Consider the following 24,549-nt stretch of genomic DNA (forward strand, 5'->3'; position numbering starts at 1 on the left):
TTCCCAATACAACCTAAACGTTCAGCTGCAGTTCTGATTCCTCCCTGCTTTATATTATATTTTTACAAGTGTTATTTCGTGCTGAAAGGCCCAACCACTGGTGCTCAGGGGTTAACTGGAAAGCATTTGACCCCTCAGAGGCATTCAGGCAGATTTCTTAGAAGGAGAATGGCAATCACACGCTGTCAGCTTTGACTTCATTAAATGCAAAACTGACTATGTAAGGATTCAAGTTACATAAAAGGCAGACTTCTACCCCTGAAGAGTAATTTTGGTTGCTAGTCAAACTTCTTCCCTGTTTCCCCCTGGGAAGAAAGTCTGTGGAGAACAGCATCGCACAGATCACAAGAAAGGCAGGATAGCTCCTGGAAGAACATTTACCACTGGTGTGGGAAGTGTCTGGACCGTTTGTTTAAAAAAGCATGGCCCAGAGACTTTTGAGCAACACATAGGTAGAATGTAATTAATCAGGACTGAAGATTAAGGTAGAATTCTTCTGCTCTCATCTTACATCTCAGAACAGCAGTGGGAAGAGATTACTGCACTAGATGTCATCGTGGTATTCCCCGTACTTTGCTGTGACAGCTTCCTCAAGATGAACTGCTGCGCCACCCATTAAGGCAAATGCTGGGTACATTATGCCAGAGCAGTCCACCTCGCACTCATAAAGGCATTTCATACGGCCTGCGTCGTAAAACCCCACCTTGCCTTTGTCACAGTCAAGGCAGATGCCCAAGCATGACGGCAGGGGAAGGATTCTGCTCGCTGGATCCTTGGGGGCAGCAGGAGTCGTGGGGATGAAGAACTTCTTCATGCCTAAAGTGACCAGTGTGAAAGGCTGTGACGAGTCAAAGAAGGCATCTTCACTCCCACTGTCATGACCACTGTCTTGTTCGTATCTAGAACAGAAGAACAACCATTTTCTTTTGTCAAATTCTGAAGTGGGATCAGTGATGTGCACTAGAGAGAACATTTTTGTAAGGTAACACCACATGATCACCCGCAAAACCTTGTGCGATAAAAATACACCTAAGCCAAGAGGGAAGATGCATTTAGTAGGTGGAGAACACTCAGTTGGGCCACTTCAAACAATTAATAACAGCTAAACACTAATGACAAGACCACAGAAGGCTTTACTAAGGAGCGGATGTATCTAAATGTACTCACGCTAGGCAATCATTAATGAACCTACAGGTATAGTAAATTAGTTAACTTGAGAAGTAATTTAGCAAATATGACTAATGTCATATGACAAGATATGTTTATTTATGTGATGTTAAATGACACCAGTAAATACATTTAACATTACTGTTGTCCTATGAGTCTTCCATGCTGCTGCTGTATTACATTGTCTTTAAAATTCACAACACAAAAAGTAGTGGTTTAAGTTTTTGGTGGGTTGTTTTTTTTTTTTTTAAAAGTGCTCTCCCTGGAGGCTTCCCTGAACCCGTTTTCCAGCTGGTTACTGGGGAAAGTTTGTACCCAGATTTGTTCAGTCTACATGCTTTTCCCCCTACTTCTGTCCCCAGATGAAGACAGACTGGAGAAGCACACATTCTTCTGTGCAGACAATCCCTAGCTAGGTTTGCGTTTTTGGGGGGTTTGAGGGAAGGTTGGATGTGTGTCAGCTAAAGTTTTCCAGATATTTGTGTGAATAAGGAAAAAGAAATCAGGAAATCAGGATCTAATTTCTCACTTTGCAAAAAGGCCCCATCTGACTTCAAGCAGCTCAAGACATTGGCATTTTTACACTTTCAGTATGTTATACAGGAGGAAGCCAATACATTTGTTAGATTCCTGAAAAAAGTTAAGAGTCCCCAGCAGATAGCCTCCCAGCCTGCAGTTCCTAGACACATCCAGGCTTACTACAACTGTAATTGAGAGCTGGAAATCTTTTTGCTGGTTTCCACTGTACTTTGGCTTGTGTTCAGTAGCACTCCAGTACCGTATGCAAGCGTATAGCCTGGGATAAGCCAGTGACTTGGAATCCACCGTGATGCAAGCTACAGCAAAGATACACAGATATGCACAGCGAACATTGTACCTCTGAATGGCTGCCAAACCTAGTATGCTAAAGGAATTAAGGCAGAGTCTTACTACTGACAATTACCCATTGCTTCAATCTTGCAACTGATGCTTTTTTCTTTTTATCTTCTTGCTTTAACTGGCATATCTTGACATCTATAGGAACCTGATTTCTTTCCCAAAAAGAAAGAAAATAGGACTCTGGATAATTAGAACATATTTCTACTAATAGTAGGGGATGAACAGGACAACCTGCTTACACCATATCCTTAAAGCCACTTTCCACTGGTTAGGTTCACCTTGTTTACTAATTGAGACCAGACTCGCTCTTAATTTATTTTTTAAAAAGCCATCCTCTTATATAAAACATGTCTTAAGCAAGAGTCTGCAACTTACCTTGGGCTGGTCACATCATGGGTATTATGGAACAATTTCTGTATCTTGTTGCTAGAAACAACTCCCACTTTCACTAGGTATGAATAGGCTTCCACCTGAAAAGCCCAGAAGTGCTTCCCTTTGGCAATCCCAGTGTCACCAATGATGTAATCCAGGGTTGTGTAGCATCCGACCTGCATGCGCTCAGATCCCAGCAGTAGAGGAAATCCAGCCCTACTTTCCACAGAGGTTCTTCTTGGGTTCAGCAGGAGATGTTCACTGTTGTACCCACATTTGTCATCAAAAAGAAAACTGAAAACTGAAAAACAGTATCCCAAAAAAGTTCTTCTTAGTTAAGTATTTGACTGTCTGTGCTTATAAACTACATTTTAACTCACACTGGCATTAGAATTTCTCCCTTTTAAAGGCTACCAGGAACGTCATGCAAGCTAACACAGTCTCAGTATGCTACCTACTTAACCTATTTAACAGTGCTTCTAAACATTTATGCAACCAGTAACAGTATAGTAGGAGTCTGGGAGCTACTGGAAACCACCAACAGCTCTTAAACACCGACAGACACAGATCCAGCACCTTGTGGACATAAGAAAACCCAATACCTGGCGCTGGAGGCGTACGCAAAATAACTTCTCGGCTCCAAGGGCTACAGATGGACCCTTTATATCCTCGAACTCTAAAGGCATAGCTGCTGTCATCATCAAGATCAGATATTACTTTGTTCTTGCTGCAAACTTCGATCTCCTGCCATGTCGCACTCTCCTCTCCTCTATTAAGTTTATGATACTCAAGAACATAGGTATCAGCCGAGTCTGTCTTCCCAGGGCATTCCCAACTGATCAGAGCTTTGTTGTACATTCTGCTCTGCTCTTCATTGATTTCTGGTATTTCTAGACCTGGAATGCCAGAGATTCAGGAGAAAAAAAACTCAAATTTAGATACACGTTGTTTTAGAATTAACCATACAAGCCCTTTGTTGAGTGGCTATAGCACAGTGTCTGTGTGTGTGGGGGGGGAAATCTGACTCACTCAGTTAAAGAGTGCAGATGAGGATGGTTCTGTTCATGCACTTAAATCAATCCCTTACTTTCTGTTTTTACTTTGAAAGTTGTGTTATTTATTTTTGCTAGCAGCTAAAAAATGTATAAAAATCTATTCTTTCTGTCATGCAACAAAAAGCTTCTAGGAAGACCTAGTATTACTTAACTACAAAATTTTGGAAGCCAATGTAAATTGGTACTGAATGCAATGGCATCTTAGCTTCTTTATCAAAGCTGAAGCTAGCATTGCTGCCAGGTAATGCCTGTAGATCACAGAGACAGAAGGGACAATGCAAGTCACAAGACTGAGTTCTGCAGCTGCAGCCCTAAGTTTTGCCTCTTTCCAGAGAAGCCCTTAAAGCCACAACTCAAGAAAGACCTGATGCTCTCGCAATTTACCATTGGAATGGAAGGACAAGTCACCAAGGATCTCTTCTTGCTTGGCTATGTCCACCACAAAGTCTTCAAAAGTAGTTTCAGCTGCTGGCCTGAAGCTTTTCAGGGACTCAGTAGCTTTTTGGATTCTGAAAGCACAGAAGCAGAGGGATGGCAGAAGAGAGAAGAGGGAATTCACATGTGTGCATTCCTTAAAGTAAAAATGCTAGTTTTTGCTTTAAAAAAAGTTTTCACATACTTACTGCTGTCTCCCAGGAATTTCTGTCTCTCTAGACAGAATTCAAATGCAAAATTTAAAGGCCTTTTGTACATCACTGTAAAGATAAAGTTCAGCTGGCAGAGCATTTTCACAATTTGGGGCATTATGTTAAAAGAACAAAATAGGTGTGAAGCGCTAATGGAGAACAACTATTAAGATCAAAGAGTTCAAAGCCAGAAGAGACCTGTTAGATTAACTTGCAAATACTCGATACAATCTCTGAGCAAAGGAATGTGTCAGTGAGCTGAATGGGCTACCCTTCCACTGCAGTCCTACTGAACAAGGCTAGGCGTTGTCGAAGGACAGAGTCCCTCCTGCGTGCTGTTTCCTAACACACACTGTAACGTAGTAATTTCTACTGAATGGTACCGGGACCATCTCTGAGCCTCTGCAATACAAGGTACTGCATTCAGTACTTTGCTCTCAGGTGTCAAAAGAATATGACTGAACAGACATTCTGGAACAGTACCTGTACCTCAAACAGAAGATAATTAAGATACCTGACATGAAGTTGTTTTGCTGTTTGAACAAAACAAGACGGATCAGTTTCTTTAAGCACTTCTTGAGCATATCCTACAAGGCCATTATTTTCCAGGAGCCCTTGATATTCTTCTGCTTGCATTTGCAATTTTTCCAGCCTTAAATTCTTAGAAGCTTCAATTGCCCTAAGAGCTGCAGATTTCTTCTCTTCCAGGACATGATATAATTTCTCAAAACTGTGAGATGCTTCTTCTTTAGCTCTTTCACTGTTGCACTAGGAAGGATGAAAAGACATTTTAGACAGATTCCACTGCACTGTGGCTGTGTACAGAAACATACTTAAGGTTGTTGAAGACATCAGAGCAATCTAGTCATCAGTTTGACAGACAAGACTAATGAGCTTTGTTATACTCTTCAGCACTGAAAATATGATCAACAGTGCACCCAAGCTAGTAAGCGTTTACCATCTTAACACAGAGAATGAAGAGCAGAAAAGTATTCCTCTGATTATGTCTTGAGTTATGCAGGGCATTTGTCCAAACAACCCATGGAAAAGCACTATAAAAGCAGGTCAGTCTTTGAAGTCTTCATGCCCAAGCACTAGATGCTCTTCCATCTTCCCCAATCACCCTGAACCAGGGGTCCAGCACAGTTTCTCGCATATGCTCTCAGAACCGTAGTGCCATCTCTGAGTAGTGCCCTGGATGAAAGGAACTACAAAGCATGGAGACAGTCCGTATCAAGATACAGGCAGGGCCAGGAGCTCCTGCAATTTCTGTCATCACGTTTTTCAGCTTGTATGTGAGCATGCCGCCAGCTCAGAGCCTTCTGCAGGGAGATTTTGCCCTTAATTCTGACTTTACTGCAACATCCTCAAGGTAAACAGACAGCGTACGTTGTGCAGCACCATTAATACACAAGAGCTGTAAGTCTAACCCACCTCTCTTTGGTTAAGGTATCAAATAAGCTTTATTTCAATTAAATTTACAGCAGCACCCAAAACTTAACTTCCCTCTGTATGTTGCCCAAATTTCCCACGCTGTCAGGACTAGGTCTTACCGTGTGCTATTCAGGCCTAACACAAACTGTACAGAAATTGTTTTACTGGCTAACTGAAAAAAATGAAAGGATTTGAAACGCTTCACTGAAAACAGTTCGAGTCCCTGCAAGGGCCATCTGCAGACAACCCGCAAGCCACTCTTACCTCTGTTTCTTTCAGCAGCAGATCCAGCTGTGTGATGTGAGCTTTTACCTGGCTCTCCTTACTGATGAGGTACTCAATATCTTTTGAAAGCTTCTCCTGTTAAAATAAAACAGCAAGCTGGCAGAATAAGGGTATCCCACCCAAACTGACAGCCAGCGCAGGCAGGTCATCCAGCTAGTGCTCAGTTTATCTAGTTACAAGGACAACAGCCTGCCACTAGTTACGAACAGCAACCCCGTGGAGAACTGCTCGGTGATCTGCAATGACTGTACAGGGGCATCAGGCCACTGCTGTAAGCAGGACTGGGGGCACAGCCTCTAAGGACAAGAGGTAACAGCCTCAGCTGGCTCATTCCTCCCCAGCCACAGGAGTCACCCTCTCCTAGGCTAGGAACACGAGGCTTCAGGATGTTACTGAAACTTACAGAAAAGCCTTGTTAGTTATTAACTCATTTGTAGTAAGATTTGCTAGAAAAATGAGTGGTTCAAAGCATGAACTTATGAGTGTCTCTGCACTTCCTTAGTTGCAAGAGTTAACAGCTGTACAGGAAAATCTTGCAAACAGGCGAGGAGGCCAAAGAGCACAAGGCAGGCTGGGCTGGGCTGGTCTTTTTTTGTTGTTGGTGGTGGTTTTTTTCCCCTCTGTGAGGAAGAGAGGAAGAAAAGGAAGAAGAGGAGGTAGCAGCCATCATTCTTTAATAACAAAGCAATGTTTGCAAGTCTTCGGTGTTGTACTGTGCTTAAGGAATTAACAGCTATGCAACTTCAGAAACATACAAGGTCACAACAGATACTTCAGATGCAGATTTTTCAGGAGTGCTTCTAAAGTATCAGCTAACGCAAGCCACAAGGACACTTATCGGAACATCCAGGGGTAAAAGCTAGACTGTAAAGTATTAACTGCTTAAACCTTCTGCATTGGTCAGTACTGCTGTAGAGTTGCCTAAATTAAGGTGGAAGCACTTTTAAGGGGTTATGTTTCAAGCCTCATAGAAAATATAGTTTAGTTTCTCAGACATGCGCTATGTCACACTAATATATACATTAACAGATGTTGCACAACAGCATGCCTCATGACTAAGTTCAGTGTCCTCTACACACACCCCCTGGCTTCCTGCCAGAGGGAGTTTGCCCTTACACCAGAAGCTCAGTACTCTTCTGCTTCCTAAGGCCAGCTCCAACAATATTTACTTTTACCTTAAGCGTTTTGTAGGCAGTGCTCATGGTTGTTACTCTATGGTTTGCATGACATCCACCCAGTTTACAAAGATGACAAACAGGCCTTCTGCAGATTTCACAGTACATGTTTACCCTCTCCATTTCATGTTCTGGACACAACAAAATCTGAAAAAAAAAAAAAAGAGAGCAAAGAGAATGCAGATGTACTTCCAAAAACTGAGGCGCTCAACAAACCATCAGAACACTCAATCATCCCACAGCAGCGTCTGATTCCATCAGTGGATTTTATATATACAGTTTATCTTCCACCTTTCCACCTTCCATGCCAGTGAAAGCCACCAGATGACCACACAGTTTCATGAGATTTACAGTGAGTAAACCTGTAGAAATGTCTGTGTACACATCACATCCCTCCAAACTGCAATCAACTGTTTTGCTAATCCCTGAAGTTGTTTGCATGCCTCAAGCTCCCTACTCTCCAGTTCAGAACTGTAAATTCAATACATAACACACCCACTCTGTTAAATTTAACCGTGTCCATGCCAGCATCTCAGCTCTCTCTTGAAATGGCTATGAACTGTTTCTTAAAGCAAGAGTTGACATAATACTGTAATGATTTAAGTCTAAGCTAGACTCGGATCAGCCACATAGCTCTTGGAGCAACAAACAAAATGCAGCCACCACCACCAGTCAGTGTCAGTTTAAAGACAAAAGACTCCAGTGTTTCAATTTTTTCTGTCTGACTCCAATTACAAGTTGTTCACGCTGAGCGCTAATTCCAGTATCAGCTTAAAGAGCATGTGAAAAAGCTGGCATTTGCTAAAAATCATCTTTCAAAAACCGAACATGTTGAAATAACTGCTTGAAGAGGAAAAAAAAGTGCTGCTCAACTCCAAGCTCAAGCAACAGATAAAACCATCTAAAGAGGGGGGAGGGGGGAAGTGGTGGTCTTAAAAACCAAAAATCCTTTGCCTCATTCCAGAGCGCTGAAAGACAACATTTGTGTCCGTCTACTCCATGTTACCAGAGAAGAGCTCTTGAGAAAGCTTTTCAGTTTCATGTCAAGGAGAAGAACAAGACAGCAGTGCCAATAGTCAAGCTTTAAAAGTATCATCTTTTAACACACACACACACACACACAAAAGGACAGGAAAGGGCGCAAAAATAGAAAATTGTGAGTAGCATAAATATGGACACACATCTCTGAAACCCACTCTCAAGCCCCAAATGTTATCTTAGGCTACAGTGAAAAGGCCAAAGACACCAGTCTCACTAGCGTCTTGGTACATAAGACTGTCATTAAGCAGAATATGCGATAACCTATCCCTTTGTCATTAACTGCTGGATTAAAAAAAACAACAAACCAAATCAAAACAAAAAAAACTTTCAGGAAAATCAGTTGTGCAGGCAGACATCTCCAAAAACTGCAGTCATGCTGTTAGTCTGTGGAAGTAATTTTTCCACAGAAGTGCATTGTCACACCTAACAGAAACTACGTATTTTTATTCATCTCGTATAAGCAAGAATTGCAGCCTGCAAACTAGAGATGGAAGAGGTCAGCTGATTACCTTGTCTAGTTGTCTCAAAATTCAAGAACAATCAGCCCAGTATGTGCTTTTCCCATCCCCACCACACACATTACAACGTGCTCTCCAGTCTGGTTGTAAATTAAAGTGATGACTGGGAACATTGTTTAGGAGACCAGCAAATACTGCATGCATTCGGTTCAGGTCTTAACAATGCAGTGCAATGAAAAATGCACTTTCTTTATATTAAGCTCAAACAGTCCTCAAAAAAGTGTCTATAATAGCACAGTAAAGATCAGTTTACTGTTGTTGCGAAGTTTTTCTACAAAGTAGATGTATCTATAGTTGATTTAGCTACACTATGTTTTTCTCTTTTTTTTTTCTTTTTTTAAACAGTACATCTGTCTTCACATATAATTTAAAAAAGCTAAATCCCACACACATGCACACGCTTGATACATCAAGGTCAGGATGATCTAAACCACTTCACCGCCTTTTGCTCTGCTTCAGTAGAATTCAACTACTGACTTCTAAACCCAAATTCGGTCTGCATCTAGTATAACAACACATGGTACCTTTAAGAGTACACAAGGATCACAAGATGCTTTTGGCATTTTTAAGTAGCGACGTTGCAGCAGTGAGGGTTTAGATACCATAGAAGCAAAGTTTTTAAGGAGCTGCACAGCATTTTAGACCAAGAGCTGGAAGACAGCATGCAAACTTTTACCTTACTCGTTTATCCAATAAAAGGACATTTCACAAAGATAGCTGTGTGCTAGCACATTTTAAAGCACATCGCACATGCTTGTTCTTAACCGGAATGAATGTGTTAGACTCAAGAAAAATGGCACTAAGTGGACTTCTGGATGTTCACTATCTGCCAGCTTGCTAACTTTTGAGGCTCATTTTTCCAGCCTCAGAAAGAGGGTACACCACCAGCCAAAAGCTTCTTATGCATTGCGTATTATTCAAATCTACTTAATTTAATCAAAATTAATCAGGTCTCCTTGAACATCAACATTTCCAACATCTGTTGGACCTCCCAGCAAGGTCACCAGCCGCAGGGATGCAGCAAGTGCTGGGGCATTAAGACCGATTATGGTCCTTTGTTAGAGAGACGGCAGCTGTGACAATTCCTCCCGTGGTGTCACTGAAATTCATTAAGACACTGCCATGTTCTGCAGCATGCTTAGCAGGAGAAACAAAGGTAATGGCACTTTGCACTCACTCTGTTTTGTCTGAATGCAGCAGCAGCGCATAAGGTAGAAAACTTGCCATTACATTTTTCTCTTCTGCTATAGCTAAAAAAATAATACAGTGTAATAACAACAGAGACGTGAACTCCACCATTTGCTATTGCTAGATGCAAGGAAGGAGGAGAGAAAGAAGGTGCTTTGTGATGGATCAAGTTCAGGCACAAAACATCCAAAGGCAACCTGCCCTAAGGGGGCTGGGGGGAGGTCAGTTGTGTTGGGTTTTTTGAGTTTACCACACACAGGCATCCTCCTTGACCCAACTTCTAGAGAAAAGCACTGCCATTCTAGATGTTTAAGATCATTAAGTCTTACAAAAAAAAAAAAAAAAAAAAAAAAGACCCAAATCACAAATAACACAATCCATTCCCCAAAGTAAAAAATCCTTATACAATCCCCTTCAAATACATTCTTAATGTCCTCTTCAATGACAACCACTTCAGCATCAACAAGAACAAAAGCTTATAGTTCACTCAATAAATAACAGCAATAGTCAATAAAGCAACAACAGTCCTAAAAAGCAACTACTGTTGCACAGATATGTCTGAAGCTACATGCGAATGCTGCAACCCAAATTCTGTAAGATAAGATATACTTACCTTGGGTCTGAAGTTCGTGGTTGGTCCTACATACTCATGCTGGGCTTTCACCGTTCCCCACGGATGGTGTATTTTGAAACATTCATTGCAATAGCTTGCACTGCAGTCCATGCAGCTCTTTGTGGACTCTTGAGGTGGAGGTTTGCAGAAATCGCACATAATAGCAATGGCTGCCCTGGCTGCCTGCCTGTATCTTTCCACAATGGTTTCCAAAGTAAAGTTGCGAAATAAGCCATTGATGCCACGTTCTCCAAGATCAATATCCCGCTGGCAACCCGGACAAGGAAATAGACTTGATCTAGGAGTCAGTGAATTGCGTTTTCTGCCTGTGTAGACACCAAATCCTGATTTAGGAAGAGCATAAACAGAAAAGATTTATATTTTAAAGGGAGAAGCACAGAAATTTATGAACCAATTCCAAACCATCGTAGCACATCATATACCAATTCATATGTAGTCTGCCAAGCCAAAGAGAATACATTTGCCATGACAAGTCTGAGTCCAGGGGACATTACAAACTACTACTCTAAAACTTAATTCTATATTAATATGAATTTAGCTGTTCGAATCCTATTTTCTTCATCTAGTTTTGGATGCACTCAAGCTGCAGCCTTTCGAAACACTAAACACAAAACCTTCCGGAAACCAGTTGGTTTTAGGCTAACTGACTGCCCATATAGAAAGCAACAGCTTCGTAACATACTGAAGTGAAAGATGCTTATTCCCACAGCGAGACTAGTTATTCCCAGACAAATATAGCCAACTTCAAGCTCCCTGAAGTTTCCTTTGGCTGAGTCAAACTTATCTGGCTCATCCCAAGAGGCATCATAAAAAAATAAAGATGAAACCAAGAGAACTAGATATTACCAGTATGAAATCTCAGCCAAATCATTTAGTCAAAATATGCAGAGGCTGACTTGGCCCTTGCTGAACAGCCTTGATAAAGGAGGGCTGCTAAGCAAGCCCCGCACACCGAAGGGCATGCTGACATGGTTATGTCTGCAAGATTCCTCTACCCTGAACTGGGGAACCACAGATCTGCACAGCTACACAGGGTACGTCTCTCTCTTTTCATTTCAAAAGGGGACAGCAGAGAAGCTGTACTCCTACCAAACAGCTACACGCAAATTTCCCCTTCTCTCCAAAATGAAGTGATCAAGGGCTCAAGTAAAGCCACAAGCCTAAGGAGCCTTTGGACCCGTTCAAGGGGATGGCTCACACAGACCCAAAAGCTATTTACAGGGTAACGTTCTTGAGGCTATCAAACAGGGAGTGCATCCCCACATCTCACTCATGAACCCACAGGGCACAACTGTCAAAAAGCAGTCTTTATGTATTTCTGAAGCAGGCAGTGTTTAGGCTTAACATGTATCCTCTCAGCTTCCCCTTACAAAGAAACAAAAAACCATCCTCTGTAGCGGAAGCGTGGTTTTAAGATCCCTTTGAGAGGACTGCATGTTGGTATAACTAACGAATTTGTAAATGGAGGTATGACTTAAAGCCGAATTCTTAGTGCTGAAATTGGTTCTTCTTCAGAAAGAGAAATTTGTTCTCATCTGTATTTAGTCAGTATCTTCCCATCAGAAATGCTGATGCTTCCTTTCTTTTTGAAGTGTCCTTTGACGCTATCCAAAAGACACTTGCCTTGTGCCGCTCTACTGTGGCTGCTTCACCCAACAATCCAAAACCTCCCTTCCTACCATGACCTTTCCAGTCTCTTTAAAAAAACCAAACACTTCCATAAGGAACTAGTTCCTTTAAACATCTTTGAAATGTGCCCCATGGTAGTTATGCATGACTGTCAGCTAAGAAGCCACAACCAGAGCATGAGTGTGTACAAGCTGGCAGTCTCAAACTCAGCTGGTCTCATGCCTTTCTGTACGTTCTGAGCAGAACAACTAGACTGCATTTACAGAACAGTATGGGTGACACAAAGCACCGGTATACAACTCTCTGGCTAAGGGAAGCAGAGAATTTTTTTTTTTTTTTAATTTTTTTTAGTACTGACTTGAAGTGAATTAATTACCCAAACTGCACGTCCTGCAGTACACCTCTAACTTGGCATACACAGCAACACACACATGCAAGGCACAGCAACAGCAGTGAAACGCAAACTGTATTTCCAATGTATGCTCCAAGTTCCACACAGGAACACGGAGAGATCTTCTACACAGACTTCTACAATGGCCTAAACAAAAAGATGATTTCACATGCAGTGCCATGCAGTCAACAGCTACAGAAAGGGATGTGGAGTACTTACATTTGCTAAAACTAAGAAAATAATGATACAGTGTCGTATGTACAGGGACCGCCTACAAGCAGTACGCTACAGCAGAGAGCAAGCAATGACAAAGCAAGGTAACAAGAAAAAAAAACATGGTGCAGTGGTCAAGTTTAAAAATACAATCTGAAATTCGTATCTGGTAGCATGCTTTTGAAGTCTGGCCCAAGCGGCTCAAATGTGGAAGGGGTGTTTGTTTAACTCAAAGGTGAGTTCAGCTGCATCCCAATGGAGGCCTTTCATTCTGCCCATGGTGGACCGAAACGAGACCGTCATCACGAGCCATGCTCTGTGAAGACTGGTGACACTCTGCTTACGGAAAGCAATCCGGTATCAAGGAAGTCCTGCGCACCTTCAGATGTCTCATCCCTTTTCATGGACAGCACTCTAAGAGCCTAGGGTTGTATTTTTTTCCTGTTTTAAACCCCGGAAGTTTACTTGCTAAGATTCTTAGCATGCTCTGCCACTTCAATACTTAAAGTATGGAAACATTCTCTTTTTGCCTAGCGATTGTTAAAAAATTAACATGCAATAAGAATCAGTCTGCCTTCTGCTTATAGGATTTCTACACTCGTATTTTAAAAAGAAAGCATTGATGAAGTGATAAATTACTTGGGGCATTATCTTTCCTACCTGTCTTGTGTTCAGTTTGCTAAAACTGAATTCTGCTTATATAAAAAAAAAAAAACCCACACAAAAAAACAGAGCAGCAAAAACCATGGATTTTGTAGTCTTATTAGATGTGCGGCTCAGAGAAACTTAGGTTCTCCCCGTATTCTCTTTTACACTTTGCCAATCCAGTTTACAACAAACAAGTATGTATTTTGTGAAATATTAGGAATCATCACAAGAAATTTCCCACTGTGGTTTGTAAACAGACCGCTCCACTTGCAACGAATAGCTCAATCAATAACTAAAAAATTTGCACAACATATGCTCGTGCTCAGACTCCAAACTCACAAATAATAGGATACAGATTGCAAAGACTCAAGTCAAAGAGCAATCTTAAGTATGTCTTTTAAAGACAATGTTTAACTGTTCTCTTCCCAAGGAGAGGTACCAACACTTAAAATGTTGAAAAGCCCAACCTCCAGCTGATGGTTTGCAAAGGGATAAGACATCTTAAAGATAAAATTGTGTTTTCCAAGTAAACAGTATCACCAGAATTCTATGGTTATGGAAGACATGGAGGTTAAATGTGTGAGAGTTTAAAAAAATAAAGATTTTAAAAGTCAACTGGATTCTCATAAAGTTTTTAAAAAAAAAAAAAAAAAAAGTATATTGCCACCCCCCAAACTCAGTTAATGCTTTTGGACGGATTTTTAGGAAGAAAGAAAAGAAAAAAAAAGGTGTAAGAAGTCAGTAGCTGCAAAATGTTATTTTCAGATACTTTAATCCTCCCCAAATCAAGGGTGCTTTCTGCAAAAAGAGCAGATAAGGACAGCTTTCTGAGAGTTCTGACGGTGTCCTATGGTATCTTTGTTTTATGACACTTTCAGTCTTCAACTGAGGCAATTTAAACTTCCCCTTCCGATTAGCTGCTTTGTCCTCCACTGAGTGTGAAATTCAGATTTGTGTTTAGCTCAGTTTGTGTCTTTCTTGAAGGACACAATATTTCTATGGATTGCTCATGTGCCTGCCAATTTTATGGCAACATGGAGCTTTGGGGTTTTTTTTCTGTTTTTCACAAAGCATCACATCAAAAACAGCAATATTTATGTTAACAAGCCCACAGAGTGGCTGAGATGCTCAGACTAGCTGTGTTTTGGAAATTAGATGTACTTAAAACAGAGGCACTGGCTATCCTTCAGCCTGGCTGTGTCACTAGGCATGCCAAACATCACAAGTGTATCGATTTAAAATACTTGGTTTTCCTTATACATTCATGTGCTGTGCTAAATTGTCAGATCCAGACTTACCTACTCAGATTAACATGGTGTAAATTTCAATCTGCTTCTTTATCAAATTAAGAGCGCTCAGATACAATGAAGAACCGGTATTACCTTCCATTTAAAAGCAATGGCCAACCATGACCTCTAAATGTTACAAAGATCAATCTAGTAATTACACTTCACTACCAGTAAGACAGCAGTTTTACTGAAACTTGAGCATGTGAACTCTTGAAAATTAGAAAGCGTGGAGTGAGGGGGGGCAACTGTTAGGTTTTTGTTTTAAAGGGAAGAGAGAACGTGCATTTTTGCACCCATCAATGTATGTTCAGTCAGGCATACACACAAGAAAAAAAAAAATATAATCCAACCCTTAACTGAATTCCAGTCCAGTTGACCTTTAAGTCAGTGTTAAACAGAATGAAAAGCTTTCCTTATAGAAGTCCTTTGCTGTACCTTTGCTCACTGCAAAAGCCATTTTGTGGACTTGACCACTGACAAAAAGCTATATGCTAACCAACAATATTTAACTCGAGATCTAAATGCTAGACTATCTCTAGCCAATACAAGAAGTGAAGTATTTCTACCTCTCCACCCAAAAGACCTCCTCTGTGAGGCTGCGAACAATGAACAGAAAGCTGTTTAGAAATCAAAAAACGAGATATACCATTGGTTTACAATGGTTCAAATGAAAAGCATCAACTGTTTTCTCTCCTGTGGCTGTTAAACTACTGCAGGGCTGAAAGGCAAGAATGTTTAATTTCCCAGCACATGAAACAACTGTAGTATTTAAACAGAACAGAAAAAGGGAGAAAGAAGAGATTTGGGGGGTGGGGAGGCACAGGGAGAGATATTTCAAACATTCAGTTTCTGCATTGTCCATCAGTGCTGCACAAGTGTCAACATAACGACATTACATGCTTTACTCTAATTACACCAACATTGTAATTACACTAACATTACAGATATGGATTAGCAATAATAAATATCCTTTATTTTCATTTTATATGCAACATAATTTTTCTTAATCAAAAATTATTTTATAGACAACATAAACAGTGGGGTTTTTTTAAACCAACACATTAGATTTTAAGAAGCACACATACTCCATTTCAAGTGAAAAATTAAGAGTTCTACCAGTTCCGGCCTTTTTACATTAAGATAAATTGTATTTGTAAATGCAAGCTCTGTGTGCACAACAAATATAGAACATGCACCAGTTCCTTCTGGCACCTCAAGAATTTAAATGCCAAAATCATTTTAAATAGATGATACCCCTCATGGAGATAGCAAGGATTCCTTAAGTGAAAAAAAGAAAAAGAAAAAACCCACAGTGGGAGGAAGGTGTTATACAGATTTTCAAATATAACAATAATGTCTTGACAGTGACATGCCCTGCACAAGCCTACCAGAAATTCTAGTGGTTTTTTTGTTATACACATGAGGCCCCACTTTGCATGTTTTCTTGTATGTTTTCACTCTTATGGAGCTGTTTTATTAGAAATTCCCCTAAGGACCACAAAACGAATTAGGCAAGGCAATGCACAGTATAGGTACTTCAGATGCAGGACGAGAATTGTACAAATTTAAGTTGCGAGCTGGTTGAACATTACTGATACCAAACGTCTGAGAGCAAATCTCACACCCCACATAGCAATGGAGCTGTAACGCCTGTAATATTAGAACCAAAGACAGTACAACCTGAATGTCCAAATGTATTCTTTAAAGCTCCCATTTCCATATGCTTTTCATTTTGCAAATTTGAACTGTCTGAGATGGTAATTTCCTTGTGATGTGCCTCTACCCAACGCTCTTTGGGGGGAAGGGGCGGAAGCGCATTATTTCCAAGTCTCAACACTATCTTGCTACTCATCAAACAGGTATGAAGTCTTCAGGAAAGCATTCACCTCCCTCTACTAGCACGTCAGATGAGGAGATAACACACATAACTTCCCATCAGTTTGCTGGGATGGTGGCAGACTACTGCAGATTTAAAGATTACAACCCCTGCAACAACTTGTGTGCATGTATCTCAGGGGGGCAGGAGTACCAAGAACGGGTCTTTCTTGCCCTGTCGTTAAGGGCATCACGAAGCAGTAACGCTAAACCTTGCGAGAAGGGCAGCCAACAACTATGACGGCACTGTGAACTGAACCCTGCAAATCTAGTTGTAATTAAATGTCAGGTTCCCAAGGGAGCTCTGCCTCCTCCCTGCACAGGGCGGACTGTGCCACGGCACCATGCGTGGGCCGCATCATGCTAGATCACTGTTTCTACTGCCCGACGGAGAGCAAGCTGGAGGACAGCTTTTGATGGGAGATAAAGGATTACCTCCTCACTTACGCTGCTGAAGGCAGCGTGGGAGGGCTGCTCCCCTCGCGCTGCCTGTCCGATACTCCCACACTTCACAAGCCACAGTTTTCACAGGGGGAGGTCAGGTCGCCCATGGTGCGTCCACCACTCCCTAGGCACCCAACCTGGCGCTCTGATGTCCGGGTTGTAAAAACATAAAGCGGACAGCTGCAGTGGAAACCAGTGACCACTTCAGTCCATGCATGCAATGCCATGCCAGAACATTATACTTACTGAGGAAAAGAGGGAATAGACTTGGGTTTGGGAGAAAGCAGTCCCTAGCGGACTCTCTGCATTCAAATTTCACGTAACACTGCAGCTAGAGAGGGCTTAGAAAGCAGCTGAAGTGTATGTACGTAGAGCTAAGCAGTGACGGTGGGGCTGTGCACCCCATAACAAGAAAACAGGACTGTAATGAAGATAACTAGCCATTTGGTTTGAGGACTCCCTCAAATCACGTAAGCCTCAACCAGCCAAGCTACAGCTCCTTTATCAAACTGATTTGAAAGAGTAGCAGTACTAACAACTCAGGAGTTGTTGAAAAGAAGCGGGTAAAATAAAACATTTGTACTTTGAAAACTGGGAAGGGGAGGATTAATGTTAATAACATATGAAATGCCAGATACAGCTTTAGGGTTTGTCTTGTGGGTGACTCTTCCAAGAGCACGGCAGACAGTGCTTTTTAAAGTGGACAATTATGTCAGAAGGAAGCTTAAAAGCCAAGATGAGGTTTCTTTCAAGAAGTATAACATGCACAAAGTACTTTCGATGTATCTGTGTAAAAACAGATCAACTCATCTGTGGATTACACAGATAGCTGTAAGAATCTTTCTAGTGTGATATCACAAAGAGCATGAGGAGTCCTACAGCTAAGTGCTCCTTAAAGCTTCAAGCAGACCACACTGAAAGAGGCTGTTAGCACAGTCTTCTTACAGTCATCTGTCCCCCAATTCGGCACGGTACAATGATCATCATCTATGGAAAACGATTTATTGTAAGCATAATGAAATGGGTAGGACAAAACTATCATTTGCAAAGTCTGCAGAGGCTCAGAAGGAAGTTGGAACTACTGAATTTAGGCTGGCCAAAACCTGAGAGAACCACCTCAACAGTACTACTGACAGGCAATAAAATTGCTGAAATCTACATCTCGACACTATTGAACACGAGGCTATTGCATCTCAATGTAAATGAAATACAGGAATAAGCAAACACAATGGTTACAAAGATTTACGGGATGCCACAAAGACAAATCTATTATATATGAAATAAAGTGCATCATCTTTAACAATATTCCCATTTTTCTCGTCGCAGAATGAACAAGACTTGCACTATCCCCAAGTCACCTCTTTAACTGCATCAGGAGTACTGGGAAGACGTTTTACCAATGCAGATACCATTCAGCTCAAGTCAGTCAAATACATAAAATTAGGAAAACGCGCAAAAATTCTGATACGTACCTGATCTACTAATCCTGTCAATTCTGTCCATGCTGGAAGAAGAGATTTTAATTCGAGGGCTACTCGGATTAGAGGATTCAGAGCCTCCATCAGCAAAAGAGTCTTCAAATGCAAAGAGTATTTCTTTCACACATTTGTGACAGACATTGTGCTGGCAAGGAAGGATCAGTGGATGGGTAAATAACTCCTTGCATGCTGGGCAGATGAGCTCTCTTTCAATACCCTTAATGGTAACCTTCATGACAGAAAGAGGGAAAGACAAGTGTGAGCGCAGAAAACATGAGCCAGCAAGACTTAACTGCACAGCTGTATGTCTGTATGTCACCAAACCCCAGCTCTGTAGAATAATCGTTGCACACAGTTTTAGCTGGTTTGAGGCACTCCTCTGGTTAACGCTGCGAACAAATCTCAATTAACATTTATGAAAGCACTGACAACATTCATTTCAACTGAAATGAACACTGCCACTAGGCAAACTCAGTTCATCCTTAGGTCATGTCTGCATTGCAGGGGAGGAAAGGAGAGGAGGGGAGTAGTCTTAATTCCACTTAAGGACCTAGCGAAACGAAAGCAACCATACTTCTTAACAATAGGAATCTATACGTTTAACTCGGTTTGCTCGCTTGCTTTTCGAGGGGAGAAAAAAGAAATTAAGTGTCAGACTGGTTAAACAACAGGCTTTCCTGCCCTGTAATTCACGTGTAAGGACCGAAACTGCCCTGACTTCATTAGGCTAATAGTCCGAGTCAGGAGCATTATTTATTTATTTATTTATTTACCGCACAAAGAGCAGCCCGTGGATCTGTGCAGCTCTTCAGTGATTTAATGACCCCACAGCCATCTGGCACCGCGCTCCGAGGCCGGAGTATCTGCTGGGAAAGCCCACGGCAAGCGAAACCCCCGCGAAGCATCAAGTGGCGAGCGCAGACACCGCCTGCCCAGCGCCCGCTCACCCCCTCTTGGGTTTTCACCGTTCAGCCCGCCAGGAGATCAGACGGTTTTATTTCTGTGCCGCCGGCAGCGTTTCCCCAGCGCGCACCCAGCCCCGTCTGAAGACCTCCGCGCCAGCCCTGCCCGCCGCCCCTGCACCGCGGGGCTGCCGCCGGTGCCGCTCCCAGCCGGGCAGGGACGAGGCTGCCGGCGTACACGGGGGGGGGGGGGGGGAGCAAACACCGTCCCCCTTCCCCCGAAGCACAAGGCGCAACAGCGGAGGGGACCACAAACCCAGACCCGGCGGCCGCGTCCCCCGGCTCCCCCCGCGCTCACCGGGCTCTCCAGCCGATCGCCCTCCATCCCCGCGCCCCCTCCGCCCGCAGGCTCCGCCGCAGCGGCTGCCAGCCCGGCGGCGCGACGTCCGGCCCGACGGGAGGGAGGCGGCCCGCCGAGGGGCGGGGGAGGGGTGCCGCCCGCCGGGCGGGGCCAACGGCGGCGCCCAGCGCACAATGGCGAGCGGGCGCGGCACCGGGCACCGGCGGCGCGGCGCGGCGCGGGGGCGGCCACGCCCGCAGCGGCAGCGGCGGCGGCAGCGCGGCCGGCAGGGGGCAGCGCGGCCGGCAGGGGGCAGCGCGGCGCCGGTCCCGCCGGAGCTGTCCAGCCGCCGCCCCCGGGCCGGCCTCCCGGGCGGGGCCGTCCCCGCCGCCGGCCCGCGCCTCGCCGGTCCCGGGGGGAAACGGGCTTTATTTTGTCTATCCCATTTTTCTCTTTCGCCAGGCGGCACCGGAAATGTCGCCCATCCCAGCGGCGGGGAGTGTTTAGTACTTTCCCACTCAAAACCCCGCCATTAATGACCGCCGGTGGTAACAGAGACGTCACGCAGGTGTGCGTCTGCCCCCAGAGCGAGGAACATCATCGCGACAGGCGGGGCGTGGGAAAGCGAGCTGGGCCGGGGCGCAGCAGGCACGCACCAGGCGGCTTTCGTGGCAGCTAGGATGAGACAGCAGTGGGGAAGTGGTTACGCTTGTCTGCGCCGCCTCCCCTCCCCTACAGCATGCCTCCCTTGGAAGAGGTGCGGCAAATACCCTTTCCACCACCAGCCAGAACAAACAAAAAACACTTTTAAATCTCCGGCTTCTTCCGGTGTTGGCAAGGGTGCAGACGCCAGCAGTGCAGACGCAATGCTGTCTGTAGTTAACGCAGCATTGGGCTAAGGGAGAAAAATCACTAGTTAGGAAACTCGGAGCGAAAGCATACAGTGTCCTTACATTACACAACGGAAGGAGGTTTACTTAATTAAAACAGATGGAGCCTGGACTCTGTGAACGATGAAACGCTGTCAGTTTGACAAACCCTAAATTTGACCTACTCGCCTGTTTAAAAGACTAACATCAGGGTAAGTTCCTTTCTCCCCTCAGAATTACCCTTCATATGAGTCAATAAAACAAACGCGCTTGAAATGTCTTATGTGGGTTTTGGTCATCATTTACATCTGGGCTTCACTGGCCTGGACATGAAATTTGAATGGAAAATTACACTCAGAAATCATGAAGACAGAGGTGATGTTTTTGCATGTCCAGTACTACAAAGAAGAACTTTCTAGAGAACTTACGTAAAGATGTTATTTCACATATACTTTAGAAAACACCCTCATAAAAACACAGAGTACTGTGCTTGAAACGATTCTGATAATGCCAGTAATGCACAGTATGTATATTCAAACTGAAACGTGTCACTTAACCGAGTGGGGGGGAGAACGGGTTGGTAAGGACATGAATTGTCAGCCTCCCAACTATGCTTTGAGTAATGATTTGCAAGCATCTGAATAACTGTATTATCCCTTAACCACCTCTACTATTCCTAAATTTCCTGATGTTACAGGTAGGCTTTAAAGGATGTAGCTCTTAATAAGCCCTTGTCTACGTTAGCACAGTACCCATGGCTGACACTGGATGTGGTTGATTTGAGGCCAAATAAACTATCAGCCGCAGACCGGAACAAAGCCCCTTTGGCTCTGCTGCTGCCTTTCAAACAGCATGAAGAAACTTTGTCTTTGGCGGCACAGCAAGGCAAACTGTTCTGCACTTCATGCCAGAGGTGTAGGTGCCAGCAGAAGTGGGTCTTGCTAGCGTGGACAAACCTGGAGCACGCATTTTCCTCCTGTCTTCCCACAGCCTTCAGAAGCACCACAGTGCCAGCTACTGTTATGGCCAGGACTTGTGAGCGACTCTTTGTTCAATCCCTTAATAGGTCATTAAGGTATTAGCTTGTTTGTGTGCCTGTTTGCTCTGGCTTCAGGGTACTTTAGAGAAGGATATTAATTACTGCCTCCTCCTCCACCACATTAAGATGTTACATGGATGAAAAGCTCCTTGAAGTCTCCAAAGGTTCAAAATCCCCCTTCTGCACTCACACCTTCTTACTAGCCTTTTGATCCATCCTCAGCCTAGGATGACTGCATTTGCAGTGCCAAAATCCGCATTAGCTTTAAGGTACTGGGACAAAAAAAAACCCAACAGTTAGGAATCACTGGTACATTAAAAAGGTAAGAGCACAAACCACTGTCAGAAGAGACCCCTGTCATTAGCCTTTGCAGAAGGGACCCGCATGTAAGACCAGCATGGCCACAAGAAGTCAGACCTACCCTTCTGCTTTGTTTCCAGCCACATGCATGCGTCAATTGGACACCTGTTTGCTAACGAGGGACTCCTTTTACATCAAGTAATACCTGGAAAGTGTCAAGGTAGTCCAGCACATCCTTCATAATTCGCTCCTGCCCCTCAGCAGGTGGGGTCTGTCGGGACATTGCTGGCATGCTTTGCATTCCCAAGACAGCAGCACAGGACAGAAACAGGAGTGGGGCAGGGGGGCGGGGGAGTTGTCATCCTATTTTCCCTCCTACCTCAGGTTAGACGTGCTTGTTAATTTAATCAGTGGTACACAGCAGTCTCCCAAGCGCTCATTTGCATTAACTATCAGTACAGTTCTAAAAAGGATGCAGCACTGGTTTTCAACAAGTCATAAAAATCCTACACTTGTTATACAGTGCGATTGGGATCCTACTGCATGAAGCAACACCGCGTGCCCCAAAGCACTTGGGAGGTTCTGGCAACACCTCCCCTGCCTTCAGCAGTCAGGTCTTCAGACCAAAGCCTTCCAAGACACTTCTTTTCCTGCTGCTTTTGCAGCTATGGCTCGAGCCTGAGCCAGTTCCCTGCTGGTCTGCACTCCTCTGACTGAACTGCTGCTACCTGCCTTGCACTAGGCTTGCATCAGAGCAGAGCCAACGCATCTGCAGTGGAGATACGCTGTGCAATGGAAGTATTTTCTGCCAGGATGGATGCAGTGGGGTTTTAGCCTGCATCTCGCTCTCTGTAAATCGTCAGTGATGTGATTTGCTTCTCTACTTAGCCCTGAAAAGTTGAACCATGAGGATGTTTTCCCCAGGATTTTCTCAGTCATGCAGGCTGAAAGATACATCGCTTGCTCAGCAATAAGGCTCATCTTTGTCTTCTTGATGGTTACCCTTCAACTGCGTCACCCTGAACAGCCAGCAAGGGCCTATAGACCTTGGGTGCCGCAAAATGAAAATAACGATGACTTGAGGATTTCTTGTCATCAAACAAAAATATCAGGTCCTAATCCTTTGATTTTGGTTGTTTTATCTGCTCTGCAGAGATGTGCTACAGGCCCGTAACCCTCAGAGTCAGATGGGTTTCCTAACAGATCCCGCAACCTGATCAGCTGCACCCAACAAGTCTGGGAGGTCACACAAGCCACTGCTATGCACAGAGCACTGAGCCAATGAAACTATGCTCATCTAACTCTCAGAATATTGGGATTGCAATCACCTTTGGGTAGGATTTGTAGCTAGCACATCTCAAAGTGTTTTAAGTTGGCTCAGTATATCTTTACTGATGCACTTACTGCCACGTGTATAGTACTCTGCTTCACACCCAGGACACCTGGAAAGCAGCAGCTGCAGGGGATCCAAAGAGCAGCTACAGTCAACAGTCCACACAGAGGACTCTGCTGTGGACTTGGCAAGTAATCACTTGCCAAGCAAATTAAAGAATTATAATGAAAAAGCTTCCCAAAAATTCATGACATTCAAGCCAAAATACCCTCCAGCTATGAACTAGGAGAGAATCACACCTGTAAACAAATTATTGCTGTTTAGCAGAAATGAAATGTAAACGTTATTTTTAAAAGGATCTGGAATATGAAAGATTTACATTTAAAAAAATAAAATCAAATTTACAGGAAGCCCAGCCACAGACTCAGTTTCTGACACCATAAAGATACAGCATGAAAAATATGAACAATACACACATAGCACATGGGGAATTGCTATTCTGTCCTGCGGCCTTCTCTCCTTCACTTCTGATTGTAGCTGCCCTGGTCACCACCGGCCAGGCTGGCAGCTCGCCCTTGCCATGTCACACCCCATGCATTTGTAGGCGCTTCAGAGAACCCACAGCTGGAGTGATGAGGACATGTCCAAGCTGTGGAAATACACCTTTGTCACACAGGCTGACGAACCCAGCTGAGGAACTCTGATTAAAAGCTGTGAAGACAGGCAAATTGGATTTTAACTCCTCTTCGCTGCTAGATTTCAAACTCAGACTCCTCTGCAGTATCTAACTCAAGCCGCTACCTGAAATTGAACTCCAAGTTATCTTTACATGCTTTTTTAACCCAAGTCACCTTTTTGCGCAAATACCTCTCACAATATAGACGTAATCTGGCACGCTTCTGGATACTCTGTAAACAGAAGAAAATTGCTGTTAAAGGGCTATTCTCCGCATAGGGACCCATACCCCAAACTTTCCTACACATAAGCAAGAAATACGTACAGCTTTATCTTCTGAAAGATGAGGAGCAGAAATCCAGTTCAGCTGAGTCAGGCAGCCCAGAGCAACCCAACAGCCCCCACAGCTAGTAAACTTTGCTGTATTTCCTCCCTCCAGTCCCTCATGCGATTCTGTTTTGTACCCCGATGTAGCTCTATACCTTACTCTCACCTAGAGAAAAGCGGAAATGCCACCACGAGATAATTGTACATCGGTCACTATATGAAACCAGGCAGAAGAGAGAGACAGAAATCAGTGTCACCTGCAGGGCCCAGGTGGAGAGGATGCAGAATTTGAAATGCTCTTAAAATTATTTTTATAAATTTCTCATGTTCCCATCATATGGGTTTTAGGGCTTGTTTTTAGTGGTATCTATTAGTCTAAAAGCTTTTTCTGGAGAAATGTTTTTAAAGCTGTTCCTTATGAAT

At 43.5% G+C, this 24,549-nt stretch overlaps 1 protein-coding gene across 1 annotated transcript; it reads right to left on the bottom strand.

Annotated features, from left to right (window-relative positions):
• Window positions 1-363: 363 nt before the first annotated feature.
• Window positions 364-19,652, bottom strand: TRIM36 (tripartite motif containing 36). The gene is made up of 10 exons (XM_076362020.1): window positions 19,602-19,652; window positions 18,336-18,570; window positions 10,354-10,697; window positions 6,994-7,140; window positions 5,798-5,893; window positions 4,614-4,867; window positions 3,858-3,982; window positions 3,021-3,314; window positions 2,422-2,719; window positions 364-899 (listed from the first exon to the last, which is right to left on the bottom strand). The coding sequence occupies exons 1-10, from the start codon at window positions 19,626-19,628 to the stop codon at window positions 545-547; spliced, it is 2,175 nt and encodes a 724-aa protein (XP_076218135.1). The 5' UTR covers window positions 19,629-19,652; the 3' UTR covers window positions 364-544.
• Between the last annotated feature and the right edge of the window lie 4,897 nt (window positions 19,653-24,549).

This window comes from Aptenodytes patagonicus, chromosome Z, assembly GCF_965638725.1.
Source record: "Aptenodytes patagonicus chromosome Z, bAptPat1.pri.cur, whole genome shotgun sequence".
Lineage (NCBI taxonomy): Eukaryota > Metazoa > Chordata > Aves > Sphenisciformes > Spheniscidae > Aptenodytes > Aptenodytes patagonicus.

Coding starts and splice junctions, on each gene's coding strand:
- TRIM36 (XM_076362020.1), bottom strand. CDS start 19,628: ATGGAGGGCGATCGGCTGGAGAGCCCG. Junction 10,698..18,335: donor TGACAGGATTAGTAGATCAG/GTACGTATCAGA, acceptor TTCCTAAATCAG/GATTTGGTGTCTACACAGGC. Junction 3,983..4,613: donor GCAAAACAACTTCATGTCAG/GTATCTTAATTA, acceptor CTGTGCTTTCAG/AATCCAAAAAGCTACTGAGT.